General features: G+C 38.3%; 3 protein-coding genes across 10 annotated transcripts; 2 read left to right on the forward strand and 1 right to left on the reverse strand.

The window, feature by feature from the left end:
- Positions 1-767: 767 nt before the first annotated feature.
- On the forward strand, positions 768-6,484 carry LOC103716425 (trimethylguanosine synthase). 8 transcript variants are annotated; one of them, XM_039115125.1, is made up of 10 exons: positions 768-1,005; positions 1,101-1,179; positions 1,742-2,135; positions 2,207-2,594; positions 2,685-2,826; positions 3,733-3,824; positions 4,416-4,539; positions 5,446-5,557; positions 5,912-5,957; positions 6,065-6,484. In XM_039115125.1, exons 3-8 carry the CDS (start codon positions 2,123-2,125, stop codon positions 5,554-5,556), a joined length of 870 nt encoding a protein of 289 aa, XP_038971053.1. In that variant the 5' UTR covers positions 768-1,005; positions 1,101-1,179; positions 1,742-2,122; the 3' UTR covers position 5,557; positions 5,912-5,957; positions 6,065-6,484. The 8 variants fall into 8 exon arrangements, with proteins under 8 accessions (XP_038971053.1, XP_038971054.1, XP_008802633.1 ...); XM_039115126.1 differs by having other exon boundaries at positions 5,912-5,950; XM_008804411.4 differs by lacking the exon at positions 5,912-5,957 and having other exon boundaries at positions 770-1,005; positions 1,742-1,925; positions 2,015-2,135.
- Positions 6,485-7,329: 845 nt separating this feature from the next.
- On the forward strand, positions 7,330-14,447 carry LOC103718539. The gene is made up of 8 exons (XM_039115123.1): positions 7,330-7,901; positions 8,602-8,689; positions 8,782-8,867; positions 10,175-10,253; positions 10,336-10,395; positions 12,085-12,206; positions 12,310-12,381; positions 13,792-14,447. Exons 1-8 carry the CDS (start codon positions 7,522-7,524, stop codon positions 13,892-13,894), a joined length of 990 nt encoding a protein of 329 aa, XP_038971051.1. The 5' UTR covers positions 7,330-7,521; the 3' UTR covers positions 13,895-14,447.
- Positions 14,448-15,029: 582 nt separating this feature from the next.
- LOC103716408 lies at positions 15,030-26,109 on the reverse strand. The gene is made up of 7 exons (XM_008804393.4): positions 25,613-26,109; positions 22,037-22,281; positions 20,149-20,833; positions 19,703-20,066; positions 16,926-17,020; positions 16,100-16,294; positions 15,030-15,914 (listed from the first exon to the last, which is right to left on the reverse strand). The coding sequence occupies exons 1-7, from the start codon at positions 25,796-25,798 to the stop codon at positions 15,270-15,272; spliced, it is 2,415 nt and encodes an 804-aa protein (XP_008802615.1). The 5' UTR covers positions 25,799-26,109; the 3' UTR covers positions 15,030-15,269.
- Positions 26,110-26,452: the final 343 nt, after the last annotated feature.

Consider the following 26,452-nt stretch of genomic DNA (forward strand, 5'->3'; position numbering starts at 1 on the left):
TGTAATGACTCAGCTATCAAACTTAATGAGAAAGATTTGTCTTGATATATAATGGCAATTCTACTTCCATGGATCTGCAAATTATGCTTCCCAAACAATCTAGGCTTTACTTCTTAGTATTTTCTTTAGACCTTAGTCTTTTTTCGGTATTTTATTTTTTGATTTTTATTTGCTTTAAAAGTTGGATTAGAGGTTCTTGGAGAATCACAGCTATTTATACAATCTCTTAGGTACATCAACTGTCTAGGTTTAGTGTGTGTGTGTAACAATCTCGAGTAACAATGAATTATTTTTGGCATACTGTGAATGATTGAAATCAAGTTATTTATATTTATTTTGTTTGATGAATATATATGGAAATCAAATACCAGAAATAAGAATATTAATAAGGATGCAAATTGGAATATTAAGTTTCATGACTATATAATTAAAAATATTACTAAATGGGTATAAATTATGTTAATAATATATTAATATAATTACTTATTTTTTTAAAAAAATTATGCCACTATATAAAATTAAATAAAGTTGTAAATAAAATTAAATATTTGATATTAATCAAATTCTTAAACTTTTATTAATATTCAAATAGATTCGAAAATCAAAATAGATTGGAACCGACTCATTTTCACCAGTAGCGCGGGCTACAAGGATTTCAAATCTATGTGATGAGATTATGGTAAGGGGCTTTGATACGTGATTATTCTTAAGCCTTTAATTTGAGCTAGTCCGGACTCCGGCAGCTGCAGGAACCAGTTCAAACTTCCGTCAATCGGGATTATTTTATTAAAGCCCATATTAGGTTTCTAAGTTTTATAAATCACCGCCCTCCTCGAGTTCCCCCTTTGTCGAGTTCTTAAACCCTAACGGCCCGGGGTTATTCCCCCCTCGTTAGAGCGGTTTCTTTCGCGAATTCTAAGTGGCAAGCGGGAGTTCGCCGGCGGCGGAGCCGTCGTTGTGGATTCACCGGCGTCGGCCGTAGATATCTTCCAGTTCGCCTTAAAGGTAAGTCTTCCAGTTTAATATAAAAAAGAAGGTAAATTTTTATAAGATTATGCTTCAATTTTTGATTTTTCCCCTCCTTCCTCACAATCTTTTAGAGAGGCATCGATCCAGGAAAGTAGGATTTGAGGTTGATATTTGGTAGTCGGCTTCTTCTGATTCACAGCATTTCTGAAGGTATGCTCGTTGTTTATTTATTTTCTAAATTTCTTTGAGATTAAGTAGTCATGAGCTTTGATCACATATTTAGAAGTATTTACTCTAAGAACTTGTTGCTATTAAGTGCTTTGTGTTCTGTTGGTAATCGAGGAACATAGGTTGGGCTAATTTTATGTGAAAAATAAAAAAAAATTCTAACTTTTATATGAAAGCATCTCAAAACACTAGAGAACAATTTCATGTGTGCTACCTCAGACACTTGTCACTATTTAAGCATATTTGAGAGAATATTTTATAGTGGAAAGTGGGAATACAGATGTAAGACGTAGTTGGATTTGATTTCAACGTGGATTTACTGTTTTATGAATAAATTGCATTTTGAAATTTGTTTCTCTGGGAGTACAAACCATGCCGTTTTTTGGTTCAATCCATGATTCAATGTTTCTGCAGTGCACAGGCAGTCTGTCTCTTGGTGTTTGCAGTATCATGTTTCTCAAAATCATCATTAAAATTATTTTATAAATGCTTTAATATGAATATTGATGCCTTGCTTTCATTGTCTGTTTGATATGCCTAACAGGGTTGGGAAGCTGTGAGAAGTGGGCAAAGGGGAAAGGAAAAAAATAGGAAGGTCCGGCAAGGCCACTTGATCCAGCAATTCCTACAATTTTGAAGTGTGAATATTATAAAGGAGATTTTCAGTATCCCGAAAATATTGATAGGAATACTATACCCGTTTAGAGCTTCAACTGTCAATACTATAAGTAATTGTAGTGGAAAATAAGTATTCAAATATTACTTCATCATTTATTTTTTCACTTACCTAACTAAAATTGAGTTCTTTTTCACTCAGTTCAGGTCTATTCATGATATTGCACCTAAAATCCATGTTAGAGTTTTGAATTGCTGTATCTTGAGGTGAATCTGTTCTGAAATTACATAATCAACCCTTCTTTGAAGTATGCAATCAGAAGGTAGAGTTATGCAGTTTGAAGTTTACAGCATCATGTAACCAAATGAGTGTCTGACACAACAGACATTGCAGATATTGAGCTTGCTGTCCTGGAAACTTCAGAATTGACGACATTTCCATGCTCAATAGATCAAAATCTAAGAAGGACCAATGCAGACAAGACCAAAACACCACCATCACTTTTGAACCGAAAGAAACGGAAGCATCGGATAAAGCAAGGCCCTTGCAAAACACTTATCCCAAAGCAGGGCCTCATCACCACCAACATAGCCAAATATTGGCATCAACGATACTCCCTCTTCTCTCGATATGATGATGGCATTCAAATGGACGAGGAGGGCTGGTTCTCAGCCACACCTGAAGAGATTGCTGCCACCCATGCTGCCCGGGCCGGCAGTGGCACCATTGTAATTGATTGCTTCTCTGGCGTCGGTGGCAACGCCATCCAGTTTGCCTTAAAGTAAGACCATTCTTTTCAAAACAAAAGGAATTTGGATATGTAGGAAACTATTTTTTAATTATGAGATTTTTCCATGCTTAATTTTTTGAGAATTAGGGGATGTCACGTGGTTGCCATAGACATTGATCCATGGAAAATAGGATATGCAATCAATAATGCTAAGATTTATGGGGTGGAGGATAACATTGATTTCATTGTCGGGGACTTCTTCCAACTTGCACCCTTTCTGAAGGTATGCCCCCCATCATCATTCTTTTCTTCCTCTCTCTCTCTCTCTCTATCTCTCCCTCCCTTCCCCCACCACACCCCACCAAAATTTTATTCCAATAGAATTCTAGAAAAGATATATTTTTCCTGTGAGACTAGAGAAGAGAAGTGCAATTAACTTGATATTCATGAGATGGTATATTTAATTTTCTATGATTTTTTTTCTGAATTTTGGAGGGAGTGGAGTTTCTCTTCCCTTTCCATTGATTATGTGTAGAAGTAGTTGATTGGTATGGCATCTTCTAATAATGCTGGAGTTGTGGCTGAGCCTAAATTGGGTAGACACCCCAGATCACAGCTCATGCTGACACGGTCACGACCGCCGGACACAACACACCCCTTCCTAGCGTGTGGAGCCTTCTAGCCCTAGCATGCGCGAAGGAGGGGTTGTCATAAGGCCGCCAAAAGTGGAGCACCGCTATGTACGATGTACCAGAAGGCAATTGGGCACAACACGACGGGAGTCCCCTGAACGAGAGTGAGCTCGACCAAACCGATGAATGCCGTCATGTTCTTGCGTATGCGCGGACGCAACTTCGACCAGAGGTGTTGGGATGGAGCCTAGTTGCATTATTTCTGTGGAGGGTGTTATTGTAGAAATAATTAAGTGATGATAAAAGTTATACTTCAAATTTCTAGAAGGAAAATGTTTTGTGCGCCCCTTAGTGTACCCTGACCTTTTTTTGTGAACAACTATGGATAAAATGGGCAATAAAGCCCTTCATGAACCACCTACCCTCTATATAGCACATAAAAACCTGGTTTGGTGCTCTTTCTGGGTATGCAAAGCAGTACTTTTCCTAGAATGCCAACAACCATGAATGAGAGGATAGTTTCATTCCAATTTCAGCTGATTGTCTCCATTTATCAGGCTGATGTCGTGTTCCTTTCACCACCATGGGGAGGCCCATCATATAATAAAATTCAGAATTTCACTCTTGATTTGCTCAAGCCAAGAGATGGGTATGTGCTTTTTCTTCCTCAAACTGATGTTTTCTTCCTTTTACAATTACTTTTTCTGAAGATGACACAGCCATATGAAACTGCAATTTAGGAGAGTACATTGATTCATGGTTCATTTTACATGTAGCTTTTAGAGCATGGACTGTGGTCTCTGGTTAACATGTGGTGAATATATTAGAAATGAATCACCCCGCTTTCTTGTATCCTATCATCAGGCACAATTTAGAGATCTCAGTGGATTATGAAATGAATTCCTTAATGTTCTTGTAGATGTTTGATATGCATCCAAAAATTAGATCTATGTGGTCCTTCTTCTCTCTTTCTCCCTCTTTTTCCCTGTCCTGCATCACCATGTTTTTATTCGGTCATTCTTTACTCAAGATGCCATTTGAGAGACAGATTATTGCAATCAAATTTTGCTTGAAAGAATAGCCCTTGTCTTTTAGCCACAAGTGTACTCTATGTAGAACTACTACTTACTCTTGAACTACACTTCATAGTTGGTGTCCGTGAATGTCAATGACTATGATATGAAAAGATCTGAAAGTTTATTCCACCTTTACCTGAAACTAATAGCTGTGTTATATGTAGATATTCCATCTTTCAAGTTGCTCAGAAAATAACACCTAATATTATCATGTTTTTGCCGCGCAATGTGGACATAAACCAAGTGGAAGAGCTTTCCTGGTTGTCTTCCCCTCCCCTTAATTTTGAGGTATTTCTCATAATTTTTTAATATTTTTACTTGGTGTCACAATCTTTCTTTGTGTTACCTTTTATTCTGTTATACGACTATTTGGCATGTGCTACGCGCATGAAACATCAAATATGCATCTGCTTGTACATGGTTCACTATTATAAAACCAATGGAAACTTCAAGCACAACTTCACTTTTGTTGCTTTCAAAGAAGATCAGTGTACATAAATTCTCAAGTAATTATGTTACCTTGCAATTCCCTGTTCAGGAAAGGGTTTGTCGGCCTTCTTGTTTTTCCTTCCCCTGAGAAAAAAGGAGTACATCTTTGTACACCACACTCCTGTATAAGTTCCAATTCTTGCTAAAGGACCATTTCTTACCATAAATTTTTGTTGTAATGGAAGGTAGCTTCTGCTATATATCTTTTTTTTGCATATTGGATGAAGAAAGTTTTAAGACTAACATCGACTCTTTCACTGAAATATAATTTTTTTTTTTTAAAATGGAAGTTTAGCTGCACCGTTAATTATATAAGCTTATTTTTCATACTTACATGGGTGAAGAAACTGAAAACCATGGAGAAGAAAATCCTTCATGGAAGCTTTTTATTTCCCTGTAAGGGCCATTTAATGTGCCGTCATCATATTTTGAAGTTTGAACGTAGCCTATCATAAACTAGCCTATCTTCCATTCTAACTACCTACCTGTTATTTATCTGGTTCTCATCTTGCATATTTTTCTTTGGAATCTACCTCTCTCGCTATAGGGTGTATGACTACTTGGAACATGAAAACAACATGCATTTCCTACCTGACTTTAGTTATTAACTTTTGTTTTTGCACTGCTTTACATATCTTGCTTCAATTGTTGTCTAACTAAATATAGATGTCCTTGTTTTGATATGTAACAACTTTCTGTACACAGATTGAAGAAAGCCATGTACAAGGCTACACTAAAGGAATTACTGCCTACTTTGGCTATATTGTATCAGGATCGCCTGGATTATACAAATTGTCTGAAGTTGCAACTTCATAAGGTAACATCCAGTGGAGAGTGCAGTTAACCTCCCCTAGTGCAATATAACTGAGACTTACTATACCAACAAAATAAGAACCAATCGTATGAGCAGTTTTCTGAATATTAGTAATTACTCTTTAGGTTTCAATCTATTGTTCATATCTGAAGTTCATCACCCAAACACAGAGCCATCACTTGGTCATTTCGATGAACTTGCAGAGATTCAGCGATGGCTAGAATTATAAATTAAACTCATGTTACCTGGATACAGAAGGCTAGACTCTTGAATTTATGTAGATTTAATGACAACTTGAGTTTTACAAACTAAATCAAAATGATGAATAAGTTGATTTATTCGAGTCTTGTGTTACAGAGTTGGGGGCATTACCACATGGATAAGTTTCTGTCGATGGTGCCTAGTATTTCCCCTCCCTTTTGGACATGAAGCATCCTTTTCTTTTGTCGCATCTGCAAGTTTTGTTTTTGTACATTTCTAATGATGTCGTTGCTTGTTTAACCATTGCAGGCATTCCTCGCTCCTTGATTGCAGGAATGAGATTGCTACGTTTGTAGAGGGTGTAGATGCAAGCCAGAACATTCTGCAAGATACAGGATGGAGTAGGGTTTCTGAGGCCAGTCGTCTTGTTCAGTTTGTTCCTTTTGCGTGCCAACAGAATGACATTTTGATGGAGGACCATCAAACTCGAGGTTGCTCACACTTGCTGCCGAGGGCCTTTCAATATTCTTTGCATGGAATGGAGCTAGCAATCAAGCGCGCGCGCACTGGCAGGCCACTAAACTTGCATCCATCTCGGGTTCATGTATATAAATCTCCCTACGTTCTAGTAATGGAAGAGATCCATCTGTGTAGTTTATCTGTAAAGAATATTGCCCATATGAATATATATATATATATATATATATATTAAATCTGACGTCTTTGGCATTTGGGCACACCATATTACTCTTTCCTCCTGCTGTCCTAAACAGAGATGCCTGTTGAACTTCACAAAGCTGACTACAAATTGTAGAGACAGAAATGCCCGTTTCCCATCCCAGTTCGCCGTCTTCCTCTCTCTAGCCCGCTGTACACGAGGACAGCGGAGACGGAGAAGTTCGCCGGTGCTACACCCACGGCCTTCTCTCAACCCGCATATGGGGCCGACTTCATCAAGCGCCAGCTCGCCGTCGCCGGTTGCTTCTCCAACGTGCTTGCCTCCCCCAACCTCCGCTTTAAGCTCTTCGTCCGCGTGGGGCTCCGCCAACAACCGCTAGGGGGAGAAGACATCCGCCTTGTTTGGTTCCATTTGCATAGAAATCCTGTGCAGGTGACGCCGCATAGGAATCCTATGCGGGACGTTGCCGCATAGATATATCCTATGCATTATGTTTCCGCATAGGAATCCTATGCGGGACGTTGCCGCATAGATATATCCTATGCGGTACGCTTCAAACATCCCGCGGGGGATTCCTAATCGGAACGGCCCGCATAGGATATTCCTATGCGGAAACGTATCGCATAGGATACATCCATGCGATAACGTCTCGCATCCCGCATAGGAATCCTATGCGGGACGTTTGAAACGTACCGCATAGGATATATCTATGCGGAAACGTCCCGCATAGATATTCCTATGCGGCACGTTTCCGCATAGGCATCCTATGCGGCACGTTTCCGCATAGGCATCCTATGCGGACACGTCCCGCATAGGCATCCTATGTATTACCCGTGGACGACAGGGAGGAGGAGTGGGTTGCGGTTACTGCGTTTAGGCAATCGGCCGGTCCGATTCCTATGTATCACCCGAAATTTCAAGATCTCGATCCGATATCCCCCAATTACGGTAGACCTGCAGCAACTCCGAAACGGGAAGGGCATTGTAACGCAACGGCTTGTTATTATAAACCTTGATGGATGGTGGTTGATCGTTCATCCATGAGCACGGGCCTTGGAGTGCGAGAAAGGGCGCCAAAAAGGAAGCGATGCTCACGCGGTGCTGCTTCTCAACTCCTCCTCCGGCCATCTCCTTCGCCTCCTCCGTACATGAGTGGCTGCCATCTCGTCGCCGTCGTATTCTTCTCCTCCCTCGACCTCTTTCTTCCGCGAATAACCTCCTTTTCTCTCCCCATCCAAGCGACAACGATGGCGAGGGATGGGCCGTGAGCCGCGTGGCCACCTCGAGAAGAGAGAGAACACCAGGGGAGGACGAAGAGGAGGATGAGGAGGGAGAAGGGAAGGAGGGTTATTCGGGGAGAGCGAAGGGGTCTGGGACGACGGCGAGGGGGAGGAGATTGCTCAAGGTCAGGGAGGAGAAGCGGAAGCGGGAGTACGATCGCCTTCACAATTATCCCACCTGGGCCAAGTCCGTATTTCTCTATCTCATCGTCCTCCTATATTTTAGTTCAGCTCTTAGTATGATATGATATCGAGTCTGAGATGCTAAAGGTGGCACCTTGGCCAAGCTAAGATCCCGTCCATAGCAAAGAAGGATGAGATGGGAAGAAGTGCTCGGTCTTTACTCTACTGTTGGGAAAAGTCGGGCGTGAAATTACTTCATGCGCAATGACTGTTTGCTAAAATGTCTCTATGGCCTTCAGTTGCTGTCTTTCTTCTCCTATTGGCCACACTGATGGACGAGATGATGTTTAAAGTACGCGTTCGTGTTTCATAATGATGCTGGCTACGACCTATCCTTCATACCTCATGGCGATTGCTTACTTTTGCTCAACTTTTTTTTCCCTCTATATTTTACTTAAAGACTGCAGAAGTAAAAGAATTCTCAGTACCTATCACCACCATTTTCTGCCAGACCCTTATTATTCACAAGCATACATAATGAACAATAAGTAAAGAACCGCCTATTTTTATCTCTTCCCCTACTTTTGGCATTAAAAGACAAACGTATCAGTTTTTAAGACTAAGTTTTAGTGAACATATAAACTTTAGACCCAACCAGATATATTAGCTCATGATCATTATTTTACATTGTTCTTTCAGATCTTAGTTGTTCTCTTTGAGGGGCAAAAAACAGTCTCAACTCTTTTATTCTTTTTTGATTGAAGGATATTAGAAAATGCATGCAAAGATGATGAGGAACTTCGTGCGGTCCTTGGGGATAGCATTGGGAACCCAGATCTGATGAGGAAAAGGGTGTGCCAAAACATACGATATATTATGTTTATGAGGGAAAAAGTATAACAACGTTGGCTTTTCTGACAGGAACTCATCTGTACTATTGACAGGTTGAGGAAAGGGTCCAGAAGAAAGGTAGAGACTTTCGCAAGTCCAGAACAGGATCAGTTCTTGCCTTCAAAGTCAGCTTTAGAGAGTGAGAAAATATGAACTGGTCTCCCCTTTCTGTTTTCCCTTGAATGCAATGTGATTAATTAAAATTGTGAATCCCTGAGATAATCACTTGATAGAAGTTGGTCAAAGTTAAAAACCATGTTTTCCATGTGAATAAATTTAGGGAGTAAAAAGTGTATCTTTAGTTTCATTATGCCTTGTATGGTGGCGTATGTTTTTCCCAATGTGGCTTTATTATTTAAAAATGGATTGGTAGATATATTTTTATGTTTATAGATATCACAATTATATTCAGATTTGTGTTATACCCATGGTATGCTGAACCGGCCCGTACCGGCCGGTTTAGTCTTTACCGGACCGGTCTGGTGGCCTACCGGTACGGTTCCGCTGTGGAAACCGGTATGCACTAAGGCCGGGGAAGAAAGAGAGAAACAGCGAGCGAGTGGGGGCGGAAGGGAGAAGCAACAGCAGCGGACACCTACGGAGAGCCGCGGGCTGGGGAGGGGGCGGCGAAGGCTGTGAGGGTGCCACGCAGGCCGCAGGCGCGAAAAGAAATTTGAAAATTTTTAAGTGAAGTCGAAAAACCACTTGCCGACTTCACTTAAAAAGTTTTAAATTTTTTAATTTCGGAATTTTTAAGTGAAGTCGGCAAATCCTCTGCCGACTTCACTTAAAAATTTTCAAAATTTTTTCCGCGGCTGCGTCTCCTATTTTTTTGAAACAAAGGATTTGGCCGTGCCCCCACACCTCCCCTCGGGGCCCTCAGTGGGAGTCCGCGGCTCTCCTTCTCCCCCCCTCCTGGCTTGCTCGTTGTTTCTCTTCTCCTTCTTTGGCTGGGCTCTCCCGGTACCGAGACGGTACTAAACGAGCTGAGTCAGTCCAGTCGCCGACCGATACGGCTTCTGGTACCTGTTCAGCATACCCTAGCTATACCCTGATCTGGATTAAAAAATGGATGAAACTTTGTGTATCTTATTTAAACATGGATCCTTTAGAAGTTCTTTCAAGGATTTGTTATTCAGATATCCCTCCTTCTCTATCTCAACAAGCTACAAGATATCATCTTCAAATAAAATTCACCAAAGAACTTCCTACCCTATTAGAAATATAAAGAACCTTTTGAACATAGGAAATTACAGTTGTTGCACAATCTTTTCTGTTATAATGGTCAAAGATATTGACTCTCATAAGTGTGACTATCTTTTTCTCCTGATTTTTGTAAAAACAAATTTGACCCCATTTTAGCTGTGCTTTTGAAATCCATTTTGGCTGAGAACTATCACAAATTTCTTTGCTTTTTTGTATTTACTAGATTTTTGTCCTCTCCAGCTTTAATCCACTAGATTCCTACATATGGTTTGAACTTTATGGTGCTCCATCAGATCGTGATGTTGACCTTCTTGGTAGTGTAAGTCATTATCAATTGGATGCATCTCTTAAGTTTTTTTACAGAGAGTTGATTTCATACCTACATTTTGAATCTTGTGCAGGTCATTCAATCATGGTATGTCATGGGACGCTTGGGTGCTTTTAACTCTTCAAATCTGCAGGTCAGATAAGTAAATGTTTGATAGTTAAAATGTTTTTTTATAAACTATAACATGTGGCACTTTTTTGGAGTGTTAAGAAAGATCATAATTTTGTTATAGATTTTCTTATGTACTTGTGCTGTAGTGCAATTAGAAATGAATTCTCTCATGGCGTAAGTGTTAAAATTTAAATGGAAGAAAGCAGTTTGTTTGAGATTGAAGCCACTAGTGAGGAGCTTACATCTCAATTTTAGTCTGGTGTTAAAGCAGTAGTAGTGTGGAAAGTAGAAGAATGGAAGATTTTTGGAATAAATCGGCCACAGCCATGGAAATATGACTTTTTAGATAGTACTGAATCAGGTCAATGGAGTTGAAGGTGCGCCTTTGAAGTATTATACCTTTATCAAATACCATGGAGACTTTCCCCGAAAAAAATAACCTACTAGTGCAATACTGATTTTTTTTTTTCATTGGGCAAAGATGATGTTCCATGAGCATGATATGAGCTTAGCAGAGATAGGATGTTTAGATAAAGAAAATAAAATAATGGAAAGAAATTAAGATCGCTTGGATATATGTAAGGGACAAAAGCAATTTACTAGGAGAGATTTCAGGTTTATCGCTTGGATAAAGAAGTGATTTCAAAGAAGACATGGATGAAAAATTGTTGAGACATGATTGGAGGAGTACTTTTATTATTGTATATGTGGCCTTGGATTATAATGAAGTCGGGCCCATTAAGTTAAGCTTGTGATAAAATGCTTTCATTCGCAGTTATGCACATGTTCTCTTTTTCAAATTTGAATGAGGTAATCCTAGTTGTCAGTCATATAGTAGTTCAAGGTTCGCCGAACCAATGCTAGAGGTTGTATCGATTGGTGGCCGGCTCAGCACAGTATGGGTTTGTACCATGCTATTTTGGAATGTACTGAAACAGGGAGAGTCAGAGAGCGAGGGGTAGAGGGAGGCAAGAGAGTTAGAGAGGAAGGGAGAGGGAGAGGGAGGGAGGGAGAGAGGAAGAGGGAGGAGGGAGAGAGAGGCTTAGGGAGAGGGCTTGAAAGTCATCGCGGGGGTGAGAGCGAGAGGGAGAGGGAGACGAGGAAGCGGAAGGGCCAAGAGAAACCCTAACCCTAGTGGGGGGAGAGAGAGAAGGGGATGCTTACTGATGACGATCGAGCAGGAGGGGGAGGGTGGAGGCTTCATCTTGAGCTCATTTTTGAGTGGGGAGGTGGGGGGCGATCGCGACCCAAGAGGCGATTGAGGGGGTTGGCTTATTTAATCGAATGGCTCGAACCAGACTTTTTTTTTCTTCTCTCTGCCTGTTTACCAAGCCGACTTGGTGCATCATCCAGTTCCCCATCAATTCAGTTCGGTGATGTTTTTTAGTGTCATCCAAAAATAGATGTTTTTTATTATCGTCCAAAAGAATGTGTTTATTGATACAGTTTCACTGAAACAAGAGGAAGGTGAAAAAGAAATGCCCAATTTGAACCCCCTCCATGCCTCCTTGCTAGGGTACCTCACATGTTATTTAGTATCTCTATTTTAAAACACCATATCTGAATGGTACTAACTACTAAGGACAGAATTATACCATGAGAGGAGTGGATGGTAAGGATTCAAAGTGGGAACACCAAGTTTGGGGAGGTGCTTTTTTGTTGATGTTATGTTGATGCTTTGTATTGCTAATATATCTTTTGTGCATTGCAGTTGGCAAACTCATCAATGGATTACAATCCTTTGTATGATTTCGATAAAGCTGCTAGAGTTATGCCTTCATCTTTCCATGATATTGGCGATGTTGAGTTTCAAGACAACTGGGGCAGGGTTTGGTAGGATTTTGTCTTTGAGATCCCTTCTTGTAATATTACTATTAATGAGTAGCACAGAGTCACATCTACTGTAGATTTTATTCAATTAGAATTTTCATTGCAGGGTGGACCTTGGAACATCGGATTTTTTTGCTGTGGATGTATTGCTAAATTGCTTCACTGTCCTGAGCTCAGAGTAAGACTTCTTCTAGAGGACATTATTTTTTTTTCTTTTGTTTTGTTTTTGTTTTTGTTTTTATTTATTTATTCATTTTTTGCGGCTTAGATTGACCTCGTTGAAAGTTTCAATTGTGAATTTTATTGTTTGATGTTGAACTTTAGAAAAACACTTCTAGATTTGGTATTCTTCTATTCAAGGTTTGCCATCTCGTTACTGGATCATGTATCGGTACCAACCTAGTACGATGTTGGTAAATCTAGTATGGCAGTCGGTTTAGTGTACTGACACTCGATACACCCTCCATATTATGCATTGGTTCGGTATCAGAATGGTATGGTATGGGTACGGTTGGTACGTACAGGTATTCGATCGGTACAGCATACCATGCTTTTGATAGTTTACTAGTTCACAAGTCTCATATAAAACTGATTGAACCTCCATCCTATTGAAATGTCTAACAATGATAGGTTTTTACCATAAAGCCTATATAGTTATATTTAAAATTCGTCGTCTCGGTACCAGACCCGTACCAATTCCATCCTATTATAGTGTTGGTGTGCCCGGTACGGTGCCTGTTTGGCGTACCAAGTATCGGCATGCCTCTCATACCATGTACCAATTCGGTATCGGTATAGTCAATGCGCACCGATACTGATCGTTACAGCAAACCTTGGTTACATTAGCCTCTTAACTTGCAAATGAAAGCATGAGATGGTATTATATGGATGGTTAATGAAACTTGGCTGGAGATCATGACTATTTGTGAGTTAGTTGGCCTTCAATCATATAATCTGACCTGTCTAGGCATCAAAATATGGTAATGAACCTGGTCTTAAGCAAACCATCACTTAACTCCAGAGAGAAGTAGATAGTTATGATTGGGACTAGTTGAAGGTCTCCTGGGTTTATTTTCTTGGGAAAAGCACGATTTCACTCTTTCTTGTCTTCCTGGTTTGACTGTTAATTATAGTTAACATCCATCCAGAACATGCAACTTAAAGATCTCCATTACTTGTTTCATCTAGTGGGGAGTGAATTCCTTGAAGCCAAAACCTTTTCATTAGAATATGCAATCTAGTAAAATTTGGCACTTTCTAAGAGATGCATTGAGCAAAATATGATGGTTTGAATATTGAAACAACTGTGAGTGGGACATATCTTCTTTCATAAAGTAACAGTGCATGGTGAACAAACAAATTATAAAGCTCAGAGATATGGGGATAATGCACAGTAACTGCTGGATATCTCTGCACAAGAATATTGTTGATGCAATATCTTAAGTATGGTAAGCTTTGAGAGGTTTCTTGTTTTCAGCAACCCTTTTTTCATGTTTCTGGAATTCCTCCATAGAAACTCATAATATTTCTCTTTATCTTGATTTGTCCGCTTGGAGTTCATTCTGTGGATCTTTCTTTCTCTTGGCAGATACTTGGGCATTCAACAGGTGGTTTTTGGTGGAAGATGCATGGGTGACTGGGAAGAAGGCATGACAAGCTCCGAGTATGGATACAAGCACTTCAAGATCTGAGATAACATGTGATTCTGGTTTCCAACATGAGCCAAGTCATCAAAGCTACGTACAGATATAGAAAGGACTACAGAAGCCTGAAAGAAGAGTGATATCAAACAATGCTATATAGGATTGGTGGGAGCTGTTTCCTACTGCTGCATTTTCAATGAGGTGCAAAGAGGGGCTGTTTCCTAGCACATCCATTTTCAGTTATTAGCAAAGAGGAGCTAATCCTCTAATTGGCAGGCCATTATGAAGCTTCACTTTGCAAGAAGAAAACCAACCATATCCCAAAATGATGAACTGGGATGGGCAAATCAAGTGTTGTGCCATTAGGGAGTAACACGAGTGCTACTACATTGCTTGGTACAGCTAAGAATCTGCATTTGATTAAGTACTAGAGTATTTTGTTGTTTAGAGACGAATTTAAGTGAATTACTACTACTGGTAGCATCTCATAGAGTTGTTAATTCGCCATTCTCATAAAGAAATTAAACCATCCAACATCACTTGCTGTTGTAATTTAAACGTCCAGACCTTTAGCAGAGAAACTAGTAAATTCTTTTTAACACGTTCTGCTCCATCTTGGTGATAGCATGATTTGTCAGCAGACTGCAGGTGCCTTGAAGCATTGTTGAAGATCGCTAGAGAGATTGGTAGGATTACCTACTAGCGCATTAGCTCTTGATGCCATGGAGAACTTGTTAAAAGTTTCTGAACCCAATTTCTTATGTACATGTGGGATTGCAGGGTAAAAACTTGCGCACTCAGCTGAATTTTTGTGGTCCGAGCGTGGTTGATGAGTAAGAAAGCACCATGCACTTTTCGCATGTATAAAAAAGCAGAATTTGAAGTTTAAAGATCTTCAGCCCTATTAACAGTTCTCTTGCCCTAAATAAAGCTCTTTGCTGCACAAGATGAAAGAAATGATACACTGCACGAGTTGCAAGGAATCACACCAGGTTGAGAGAGCGAGAGCTACGCTGTTTTAGACCAAATAGAATTGCCCTAGTATCCTTAGCAAGGTAAACACGTTTAACTGCAATTCTACCATAGTTGAGTTAAATGGTACAACTGTTTCCTGCAGTGTTTATTTGCAGACGGTAAAATGAAATGATATCATGCACGCTAGTGTGAAATATCGTCCTAAATATGATCAAGGAAAAGAAGACACCTTTTTATAGATAATAGTTGATACTGTACAAGCATTTTTTAAAATAGGTCTAACTTCAAGAAATACCAACACCTGCAGCACTTCACAAAGAATCTAATAAGTGGTTAATAGCCTTTGTTGCAAAATCATAATAATTTCCTTGCCATGAACATCCCACTGTTACACAATATCTCAGCCCTCCATAATTTGTCGGCATTTCCTGTTGGCTGAACCAAAATTTCATGTCCTTGTATTATCTCGCATTTTTTCAACAATGTGCCTACTTTTTTCCTCGAGGTGGCGTCTCTTTTCTTCTAACTTGTCTCCCACCCTCTTCCCAATTTCCTTCATCCTAGCTCGCCTACCAATTTTCTTTGGTTTTGCATCCTCCTCAAGAGGAATTGTCTCCTCCACTGTTGTTACTATGGCACTAGAGGATGAAGTCGTGGGAGACTCCACTCTGCTCTGATCACAGCTCTCTTGTGTTTCATTTGTCCTTAATAGCAGCATCTGTAACTCCTCATTTATGCTATCAGAAGAAGACTGTCCATCAGAAACTGATGCAAGAGACCCACCATGAGAACTAGAAAACTCGGAGATGGGTTCTTGGGGTGGCTGCTCAGCTTGTATTACATTCTTTTCTTTCTCAAGCTTGTCATCAAGAAAAGCAGGACCAGCCTTACTTCTGTTGTTACCATCAAGCTTTGTTTTAGCTTCCTCAGGTTGGTAGTTTGATAAATCAAGACCTCTAACATCCAAGGCTTCTTGATTGATCCATATGAATGGTGCAACTTCACGCGGGACCCAGTCATCCTTTTCCACTAACATCCACGGAATACATAAGCTTTCACAGTTTGGCAGTACTAAAGTTTCGCGAATTGCAGCCTGCAGAATGATACCAATGTCAAAATTATATGAGGTTTTCTAGATGTAAAACCACATCATGCCTCCTGGAGAAGTGCTGAAAAGCCAAATGTATGCCATGCATGCAAACAGATTCTACCAATAGAATCACTAGGGAATCTAGAATATAAATGAACATAGCAATGAATCAGGAACCCATTTGCTACCTTAAATCGATTGCCAATGAGCAAAGCAATGTGGCTATTGGTGATTTTTCGGTCCCCAACTGAAGACTCCAAGTTCCAATCTATTTCTGGCATGGATGTGAATCCAAACCACAACTGGTCAGAAGGTGGTGGCTTAATATGTAAGCGTAGAGTCCCTCGAAACGATGCAACCCTTATTGCCAAGGAGAGTGGCACCTTCATGAAAAAAAAAGTGCAAGTTTTGTAAGTTACTCTGAAATTGAATGTACTGTGTCAAAAGGTCTAACCAAAGTTTTGCACATTATAACAGTATAATCCCAGCCTTCATGAAATTGGCATCTCTACTCATTTTCCATAATGTAGCACTAGCAAACAGCAGATCATATATATACAGCATTGTTATTACTCAGTCAACTTGCTGATGAAGCAGCGCAGCGCTATATCACTTCCAACAAGAAAGAAAGTGAAGCAAAAAATGGAAAATTATAAATAAGAATGGAAACTGTTGCACTGATACTTAACTGAAGCAATAATAAAAACAATAATTTCACAAAAACGAAGTCAACACGGATACAGAAATTACATCCAGCAACATATTCACCATGAGATCATACTTCCGAGAAAACATACTAAAGTATCATTTACAAGAAGAATTTTCCAAAAAATAAAGGATTAACTAAAAGGGAGGTATGAATGCTGGAGAAAGTCACTGTCAAATTATTAAGCAACTGGGCCTATTTCATCTACTCAGGTTCAACTCAATTGACTGATTTCCTTCAGACATGAATTATCAACAAATTGAGAAATTACAATGAAACATCAGAATAGAAAATGCATAATGACTAACCTGTGAAACTTGGTCAGCAATAGAATGAAGGATGGCCTTCCACCTTGACACATAAGATGACGTCCAACTGTTGCTCCTTGACTGTTTCAACCCATCTGCAATAAAAAGGCAATCCCTAAACATAATATATAGCTTACAGAAATAATTTTACAATCCATTTAAGCATAACGAGTATGACTTCTTTCTCTGGCAACTCAGAGAACCAAGCATTTCCATGCCCTATTGGAGTACATACATATCTGCGAGAATGCAATTTATATGGCTGCAAGATTATTAAAAAATATTTACCTAAAAAAAGAGAAAGATGTCCAATTTTTAAAGGGTTTCTTGATCATGGTGCTCCAAGGTAACATAGAAGACTCATGATATTATATCAGGAAAGGACACAGAGCAGGGTCAGAGAATTTTGTGCATGTTATAGGTGAAAAAGAATAAAAACAAAGTTTTTTATTTGACATTGATTCATTGTACGCATTCACCTGTAAAATATATAATAGCTATAGCACCACAGAAAAATAGGTGAGAATCTACAGGTTATAGTTGTTGGTTTCATGGAATTTGAAAATGCATTAACACTTCTAATTATAGTTTAGGTACTGGATAACACGACCAAACAGCCTATGAAACACCGAATGTGCTAGCAATCATCTTTAGGTCTCTGCAGAAACTGAAGGAAAACAGTTCAGTTTTAGAAAACAACATCGCTAACTCATTTGCAGAAGTCAAGAAACCTTCTTTCATGAGCAGTGATGATGTAACTTTCATTAGGTCTGTTAGAAAAGAAAACTTAAGCTTAATTAAGACGTGATAGCTTTGGATCTGAAATAAAGCAAACTTGTAAAGGGGCCTAACTGGCATATCCAAATAGAAATTGGGTTGACTTAAGCAGGTCAACCATCAGCAACTATTTTGATTGGTAAACTTGTTGAATCGTATTATGGCACGTCTCTGACACATGTGCATGTGCAACACATTGATCCTTAACTTGGAACGGGTGTCATAGAAGGTGAACAGAAGGACATATCAAGAACACGAAATATATGCATGAGACCATACTCAAAATGCTTAGAATAATCATAGCAAGAGTTCCAAGCTCTCTTCCAGAATTCTGATAAATAAATTGCTTCTAAAATGTTTAGGATGAGATGCCATGATATATGTCTTCCTGCAAGTGTATTATATTAGTTGATGAGTTTAAAAGAACCTAAATAAGAAATGTAATATCTTGGACAGTGAGAGTTAAGATTTCGTAGACTAAGTCAGGGTATACAAGAAAAATGAAACAAAAGTGAAAGCTGATGGCCAATCGATATGCTATTGCAATGACTTTATTTAGCCTGGACCTGATAAAAATAGGGTTAAAAGAGGCACCATGATATATCTAATGCAAATATGGGAATAGAGTGGTAACATCGAATGCAGTTTAGGCACTGCATGACCATATCATACCATTGAGAATGATATCAAGGCCAACAATTTTTCTGCATCAGAATGCAGTTATGAAACCAGCAAAAACAACAATTGTTGACCTCAATATTTTGTAAGAATGGAAGGTTACAAATGAGTAAAGACGAGACTATAATGTTTACCCCATCGAGGATAAAGCTACAGAGAATTGACAAATGGTAAACAATAACATTCAACAAAACACAGGGGAGAAAAAACTTAATATGAAGAGAAGCTCAAATTTGTTTTTAAGATTAAAGAAGAAGATAGCCTAGTTGTAAGTTGCCTTTATTCCTTTGAGAAAAAAGCGCAAAAGCACCACCTAGATATAAGTTGTAATAAATGATAAGATAAACTTGTGTTGAAGGATAAACATTTTTACAGTAAGAACGGTCAATAAGTTTATAAACAAATGACCAATAATTCAGGAAAGATGGTTATTTATGAAAGCACTATGGAGAAAATTTATAAATTATTAATCATTAATCAATATTTTAACACAATCTTTAGGATTGAATTTCCAGCTCAGAGCTTTTGTGTTCTTAATTGGTTATACAATTAATTTTAAATCATTAAAAGAATACCAAGGTTTATGTAAAGCTTTAAATGAAACACATATTGCTTTTAAACATGAGAGTGGGGATAAAAGTGAAAGAAGTAAGAGATACCATATAGCACTTTGCATTTGCATGTGGAAGCTGGTATGCAATGATATAGGTTTCCACAATTTGGGATCGTAAGAAATAAAACAAATGCAATAGAAGGATAATTAAGTATTGCATTCATTGGCTGAAAGTTTCAGGAAGGTAGGCCGAGTAGGAACTCGCCCTAAGGAAAAACAATAGCCTCAAAAAGAGAATCCACATGCCAGGAAGAAGAAGATAAGGGGGAAAAGAGATTTGTGGACGAAGAGAAGGAAAAAAGAGATTAAAAAGGACTAGACGAATGTGTCCACTAACATTAAAATCTAAAAATTTTGATTGATCACATTATTCATTTCATAAAAAAAAAGATAAACGTATCTCTTATATTAAATTGTAAAAGATATTATAAATTTATCTGCAATTATTTACTAACATAGATCTGCCTAATATCTGTCATATTTTGAAGGAATAATAATGATAAGATATTAATGGTAAGATGACTTTCATTCCTCAGAGGTGCAGCTACAAACTCAAAACTGATGTGCAACAAGAAGCACGAATTATTTATTAACCTACAGTTGTTTTTCCTCCTTTCCTTCTAGAAGGTTTACACATTGCAGTCTTACAAAATGTCTTCTAATGAAAATTTAATTGAGATGACAAAAAATAACATATATTTGTACTCACCTACTTTATCCCCTTCATCTCTATTATCCACTCTAGCAGCTATGTTATTTGAAAATTTTAACTGATCTCTATAATGCTCAATACCCTCAAGAAGTTCTGAATTCACTTCCCCAGCAGAAGTTGGTTCCAAAGTTGTATTTATTATGTCCTTTTGCAATTCAGGTTCACAAACTTCAAGCCTTGTCTCAATGTCCAATATTACACCACCAGCATATTCAATATCAACTTCCATAGCCCACACCTCGTTCAAGTCCATGGGAAGAACCCTCATTTTATGAATATAAGGCGGAATATTTCCAACACTTAAGCCAGTGCATGTTACTTCACCAATGTAACTAGGGGTCCTCATATTTGACAATGTTCTCTGCTCCCAAAAAAAGGAGAAAAATTAGCATCACATACAAGGTTTGAGAGAAAGGAGGGGGGGGGGGTATTATATTGATTACCTGGATGCGTGTTTTTATGGCATTATGTATATCAACGCTTTTTTTGGCATCAAAAAACAGCCTTGAAAACAACAAATTCCAGCAAAGTGTACCCTCATCACTGAGAAAATTCTCATCACCAACTGCATCAGAAAATATGGGAAACAGGCTTTTGTTACCCAAATAAGCAGACCTTGGTGAAGGAGGTTGCACCGAATCTTGCAAAGAATTGCTCGAAGACCTGTCCTCTAAAGAACTTTTTAAAAGTCCATCTGTTAATGATGCATCATTCAATGGATGAAACTTATCACCAATCCTTCTTTCACCACGGATGGATGCTGAAGCTGAACTTGCTTTACTTTCTACACCAGTCTTTGTAGTTGCCTTCTTTGCAAGCTTTTTCAGAAAAAGACGAACTCTTGAAGATCCATCGATCCTACTTGTTTTATCTGTAGCCTCACATAAAAGTGCTGAAGGCTTGAGAAATGAAGGGTATTCAGCATTTAAGGATGCCACATAATTGTGGAACTCTTCACTCAACTGCAAAAACCAGTGCCACTTTCCCCCATCAAGACAGGATGCAAGACGAAGAGCTTTGCACCATGATTCCTTCTCCCAAGAAGTGTCAGCATATAAGTAACACATCTTACTTCCACTATAAATTACTGAGTCCTTGCTTTCCAATTTAATGGGGTACCTTTTAGCCCTAAAAGGTGTTCAGAAGCAAAATTAGGTACCGAATGTATATTTGTCACCAGCACTAAGCAACATATTAAAGAATGCATGTTGGACAGACAAGAAGCATGATGTCCTCTGCACAACTGTAGGGAAGCCAACAAACTGATAGATCATATTTAGTAATAAAACAGACATGAAATAAGCCATTCTTTATCAAGGAGGGGACAACACATCTATCTAGGGCATTAATATGTGTGTGTGTGTAGAGAGAGAAACAAACTATGCTCCTCTCAAGAAAAGAGAGTATCTACTACTCTCAAGTCCAAAATCAACAATTGAACAACTAAATAAAACTACACCACCGATCATGATCTATATTACCAAAAATGCCTAGAAATCAAAATCATGTATTTTAGTTGTCTCTAAATGTGCATTAAGTGGGTAAAAAGTATATGGTTAAAATGATTTGAGAGTATGTTTTTCTATGATCTAAACGATAAAATTTATTAATTTCAAATTATACATGTTTTAACACGTCCAAATCATGATCAATAATGTGGATTCTTCTTCATACTTAAATGCTTTATCGTGTAATTTGATATACTTAAAATGAAAACTGTCCATTTTTTTATCTATTTGATGCATTGGTTAGAGCACCAAAATGCATGATTTTTGGTTTTTAGGCATTTCTAATGGTACAGAATAGTTAACATTGTGGATCTTTGATTTGACATTGATCTTGGACTTGAGAGGAACATATTCCCTCTCCTCTCGAGACAGAAGCAAATTCCTTCTCCTCTCGAGTGGAGTATAATCCATAATATATATTATTATGGACGATATAATAAATACAAGAAATTGTACATTTTCAAATAAAATTCAATAGTCATAATTTGCAAAATATATAATATATTCTTCAAGGAGAGAAAATAGCATGTTTAAAAAGATCATGACAAATTGTGTCAAAATGGCAATTTTCTTTAAGGAAAATGTTTTTTTACATAGCTCTCCATTTTCATGAATATGGGTTAAGAGAAAGATTTATTATGTTAGAATATCTTATAAGAAATTTAAAAATACTAAAAAAATATATCTAGACTAATATGCCTATTTGTAGACATTGTAATATACTTCAATCGGAAATAAATAGCAGAATTTTGTTTAAATAGCAGTGTAAGAATGCGCCAACATCACGACTCTGAAAGAAAGGCATTGGTTGTATACGACTCACCACTTTCGTGAAGATAAATTTGAAGCAGAAACAGCTACTACTGTACAATCCAGGAGTTCAATGGTTGCTTGAGAACCATCTTGATCTGACAAGATTAGCACATGATCTTTGATTTTAGCAATTTTTTTGGCAGGGAAAACCTCCACAATGTTTTTCTTATACTTTTGCTCCTTGGACCCTCTTGTAGGTGATCCATCAGTATTAACCTTTGGAACCTTCTCTTGTTCTAATACCCACAGTACTCCCTGTGTATTCACAAATTGACAAAAAAAAAAAAGAATGTTTGTTCACATGCACATGTAACACAACTATATGAATGTATACAGAACAACAGTTAGCTAATCGCTGCTGATCATATTCTGTTGACACATAAATGAACTCACCCAGAATCAATGTCATTTTCTTTTTAGCATAAATGACAAAAATGAAATCAAATGCATGATAGAATATTTTTGATTGCCAACCTCAGGAGATATTATCACAAACTGCCTGAAAAGCTTAACAACCCAACATGAATCACACATAAAGAAGCATGCTCACCAAAACTGAGAATGTCAAATAAAATTCATGGAAAAATAAGATTCCTTCGCTATACAAAAAAGGGTCAAAGAACAGCGCACAAGAAAGCATGTAACAATGTCAATGGTAATGATTATCAGCATAACTAAAACATATTATTAAAACATAACTCCAATTTCATCATCATCACATAGATATTATAAAATATAAACCACGTAAGAACTTGATGATGTCAATGCAGTTTCCAAGCAATCCAAGGTAACCCAGCATGAAGTTTTGATAGGACTTTCATGAATACCGAATTATAATAAATATAATATGTTTTAACATTCAGCCAAAATGATTAAGCTAAGTTTTTACAAAAATCAAAAATAAAATCTAAAGTTAACTTATAGAATATATGCAAACTAATTTGGGTGGAAAGGACTGAATAAAAAATGAGTTGATTTTATATCAGGTTATTTAGTGGATGAATGATAATATGGACTAAAACTGGCACATTAAATAAAGAAGCAACCAGACAGGTTTTCAGATTATGGTTAAGCAGAATAACAAGCCCATATCTCAGTATCTCACATCTTATACCAAATTCTACAAGGTTTAATAATTCTGACATGCCAAACACAGTGCGATCGATTATTGTCCTTGTCAACAAACAAGACAACAAAACTAAAATATTAGCAATAAGAAAAAAAATGTTACCTCTAGTTTTAGAAGTGCATGACCCTTAAAAGTTGAAATAAAAGATACGGAACCCACTAGTTTTCTTAGAGGGTTTTCTGTTTTTCATAAAATATAGCAATTTTCATAAAAGATTCTCAAAAATCAAAAAATCAAAATACCTTGTAATCAACACATAACTATATATTTTCCTTCAGTGCCTCCTCTAGTTGTCTAATTTGGTCTGATGTTGAACAACCGACCTTCGCTACTTATTTATACATTGAGAATACGCCCTGCGGTTTAAAGCTGCCTCCCTCGTAAGAAAAATAAAGACCTTAAACCCTTCAATCCAAATAGTTGGAATGAGTCTAGTTGGTTGTGACTATCTTTTCCAGGTCTGTAACTCATTGAAGATGAAGCCACAAATAAGTTTAACTCATACGCTTTTTATGTCTACACTGACTTGTTGACTGTTGGTTGTTCCAATAACATATTCATTGGATGATAGGAATGGTACATTATCTACTAAAGACAACTTCAAGAATTTGTTTTTTTTTTTAATTCTTTATCATGGCTTCATGTAAATTTCAATTTGGACCAGTAGCAGAAAAAGAGGCCCTAAAAATTGTTGTTTGAGTAATATAAAGTTCATTGAAACTTTACTGAGAAAAAACATTTAACCACCAGATAAAATATAGTTTTCATTTTTGTTGGTTCTAGATTTTATTGAATTTGGGTGAAGCGAGATAAAATATATTTAGTCAATTCTCTCTCTCTCTCTCTCTACTCCCTTCTCTCCATCGTGGCATACATGTATTAGTTTTACAATCTATCTTCCTTCTATTGAATAAGAATCCTTCCTAATAGATCACACACTAATCTATTTATACGAAGAGAAGACAAGCAATAATTAAAGCAAATTTTAGAGTTGGGAAAAAGTTATTTGGCAGTCTCCTTTTCTCTCCTTTCCTCTCGTTAAGTTACACCCATCTTCTTCTATTCTTTCTTCCTCTTTTCCAGTACCAGTAGATCTAATATCTGGATCTATGCACATTCAGACCCCACAAAACAACCTAAAATCCCTTAAATCTCTTCCCTCAACTGTCCACATTAGCCCCAATACCATATTATTCAAAATAAGTACAATGCTGAAAACGTTAAATTCGTACTATTTCCTCTTCAATTTCTCTCCTCTCCTTTTTCGGAACCCAAAATGCTTCTAAATCTGACTACAGCAATAGGTGTTGCACAGTGCAACTAGGCGTTAAACTGTTTCTTCTATAATTTTCTTTATTGATTTCCTTATCAGCCTAGATTTTGCCTCAGCTCTATTATACATTAAAAATCTACACACCTAATCCCATCACAACTACTGTTTTCCCTTCCTTAAAATATATTTCATGTTTTGTAAAACAAATCCTCCCTTCACAATATCTTCCATAGTGAAACTCTAGCACTAAAAACTAAACCACTACCCTTCATAAACATAGACAAGAAAACTTTAGAGCCATCCAAGTTCAGAATATTACTTCTAGGCAATGTTTTAAATCCCGTGGGATCGGATCTCCCAGTTTCTCCATAGAAAGGGACACCCCACATCCCAACCCATCTCAAGGGCTATCCCAGTCAAGCACCCTAGTACGTACCCTCCATCTCTCTACCATTCTTCTTTCATTTATTTCTTTCTTTTTTGATCTCTTTTCTTTTTTCTTTCCTTTCTTCATTCCTTCCATCCTTCTTTCCTTTTCTTCTTCTTTCTTTCTTTTCTTTGATTTTTTGATTTCTTCTTTCCTTCCTTTCTTCCTTCCTTGCTTTCTTTCTTTCTTCTTTCTCTCTTCCTCCTACCCTCAGCGTGATTTCGCCCAGCATAAGTGGGTTTCAGGGTCCAGCCCCTCTCCCGCTTCCCGTTTTGTCACAGGCAGGAATGGGCTGGATGGACGAACATCCCCATCCCCCAGGATTTAAAACCATGCTTCTAGGCACATCCTTCACTCTTCAATACCAATCAAATGGAGGATGGGTAAAGCCTAATACATACTAGTTGCACTGGAAAATGGTCGTGCCATTTTTCCCCTCCTTTTCTCATTTCAAGAAATTCTCCCTCTCAATCTCTCTCTCTCTCTACATTCTTTCACTTCTCCTACCATTATTTTCTTGTGTTCAATGCATTTCTTTCTTGTTAACCGTGAAAGTTCCAATGTTTGCCATCAAAACACACCAAAAAATGTATTCCCTACGAGGAAAAAGAAATCAAAATTAACTACAACCATGTTTTGACAAGCGAAATCAAGAATTTCACCGAGAACAATCAAGAATCTAACAACCCCAGAAACAAACATTAAGAATCTCAACTATGCAATAAAGGGGAGGGGGAGACGGGGTAAGAAACCTGACCTGCTTGTTGCACGGGTAGGTCGGCAAACGCTCGCTTTCGACATCGCGGCCTACTTCCCGCTCCGGCGGTTCGACGACGGCCCCCTTCCGGCGGAGCCGATCGATGACCCAAAGAACCGTCAAGCCCTCGACGACCACGAGGGCAGCGACCCCCAAGAAGAAGCCGAGCAAGAAGGAGACGAGCATGGCGGCGGATTACCAGAGAGAGGCCGCGGCCATAGACCGATCCAAAGATTTACGGAAAAGAAACGGATCGGGGAACAAACGGATAAGCATCACATTCGGATTGATAAGGGAGGGAATCGGATTCGCCGACTCGGCTTCTTGGGTAACGGACCCGGAAGGAGAAGATCGGATTTTAAAAACGATTGTTATATGTCTCCTCGGACGGTATCAGAGAGAGAGAGAGAGAGAGAGAGAGAGATAGAGAGAGTTGATGGGACGCGGTGGCGTAGCAGGGAAAAAAAGGTTTTGGAGTTGGAGACTTTGGAAAGCAGGGCCGAAGAGGGGCGTGAGAGGGGTTTAATATATGAGTTATGGTCGTCCAGCCGAGCCCAAAATTTGTCTGGTTTGGACACTAAAAATAGGCTCCTGGGACGAGCCTAGGCAAAAAAACAACAAAACAAAAAAAAGCCCGATCTGAGAACGGGGCAGAGCCGGCAAAATTAAAAAATGGCTCAGCCCAGCCCAGACTGGCCCAGATAATTAATTATTATAATAATGAAATCTTACACTAAATGTTAATGAATATATGAATATTAGATTTGTTGGGTGGGCCTGGTATTAAGCTTTCAGGCTAGGGCCGGGCCTAGACCAAAAATAGAGGCATGATGTCCGGGC

The sequence above is a fragment of the Phoenix dactylifera genome, chromosome 17 (assembly GCF_009389715.1).
Source record: "Phoenix dactylifera cultivar Barhee BC4 chromosome 17, palm_55x_up_171113_PBpolish2nd_filt_p, whole genome shotgun sequence".
Taxonomy (NCBI): domain Eukaryota; kingdom Viridiplantae; phylum Streptophyta; class Magnoliopsida; order Arecales; family Arecaceae; genus Phoenix; species Phoenix dactylifera.

Coding starts and splice junctions, on each gene's coding strand:
- LOC103716425 (XM_039115125.1), top strand. Junction 2,827..3,732: donor AACTTGCACCCTTTCTGAAG/GTATGCCCCCCA, acceptor TCCATTTATCAG/GCTGATGTCGTGTTCCTTTC. Junction 4,540..5,445: donor CCCCTCCCCTTAATTTTGAG/GTATTTCTCATA, acceptor TTCTGTACACAG/ATTGAAGAAAGCCATGTACA.
- LOC103718539 (XM_039115123.1), top strand. CDS start 7,522: ATGCTCACGCGGTGCTGCTTCTCAACTCCTCCTCCGGCCATCTCCTTC. Junction 8,868..10,174: donor TTCAAAGTCAGCTTTAGAGA/GTGAGAAAATAT, acceptor TGTCCTCTCCAG/CTTTAATCCACTAGATTCCT. Junction 10,254..10,335: donor ATGTTGACCTTCTTGGTAGT/GTAAGTCATTAT, acceptor AATCTTGTGCAG/GTCATTCAATCATGGTATGT.
- LOC103716408 (XM_008804393.4), bottom strand. CDS start 25,798: ATGCTCGTCTCCTTCTTGCTCGGCTTCTTCTTGGGGGTCGCTGCCCTC. Junction 20,834..22,036: donor AATTTATCTTCACGAAAGTG/GTGAGTCGTATA, acceptor AACACCTTTTAG/GGCTAAAAGGTACCCCATTA. Junction 20,067..20,148: donor CCATAAAAACACGCATCCAG/GTAATCAATATA, acceptor TTTTGGGAGCAG/AGAACATTGTCAAATATGAG.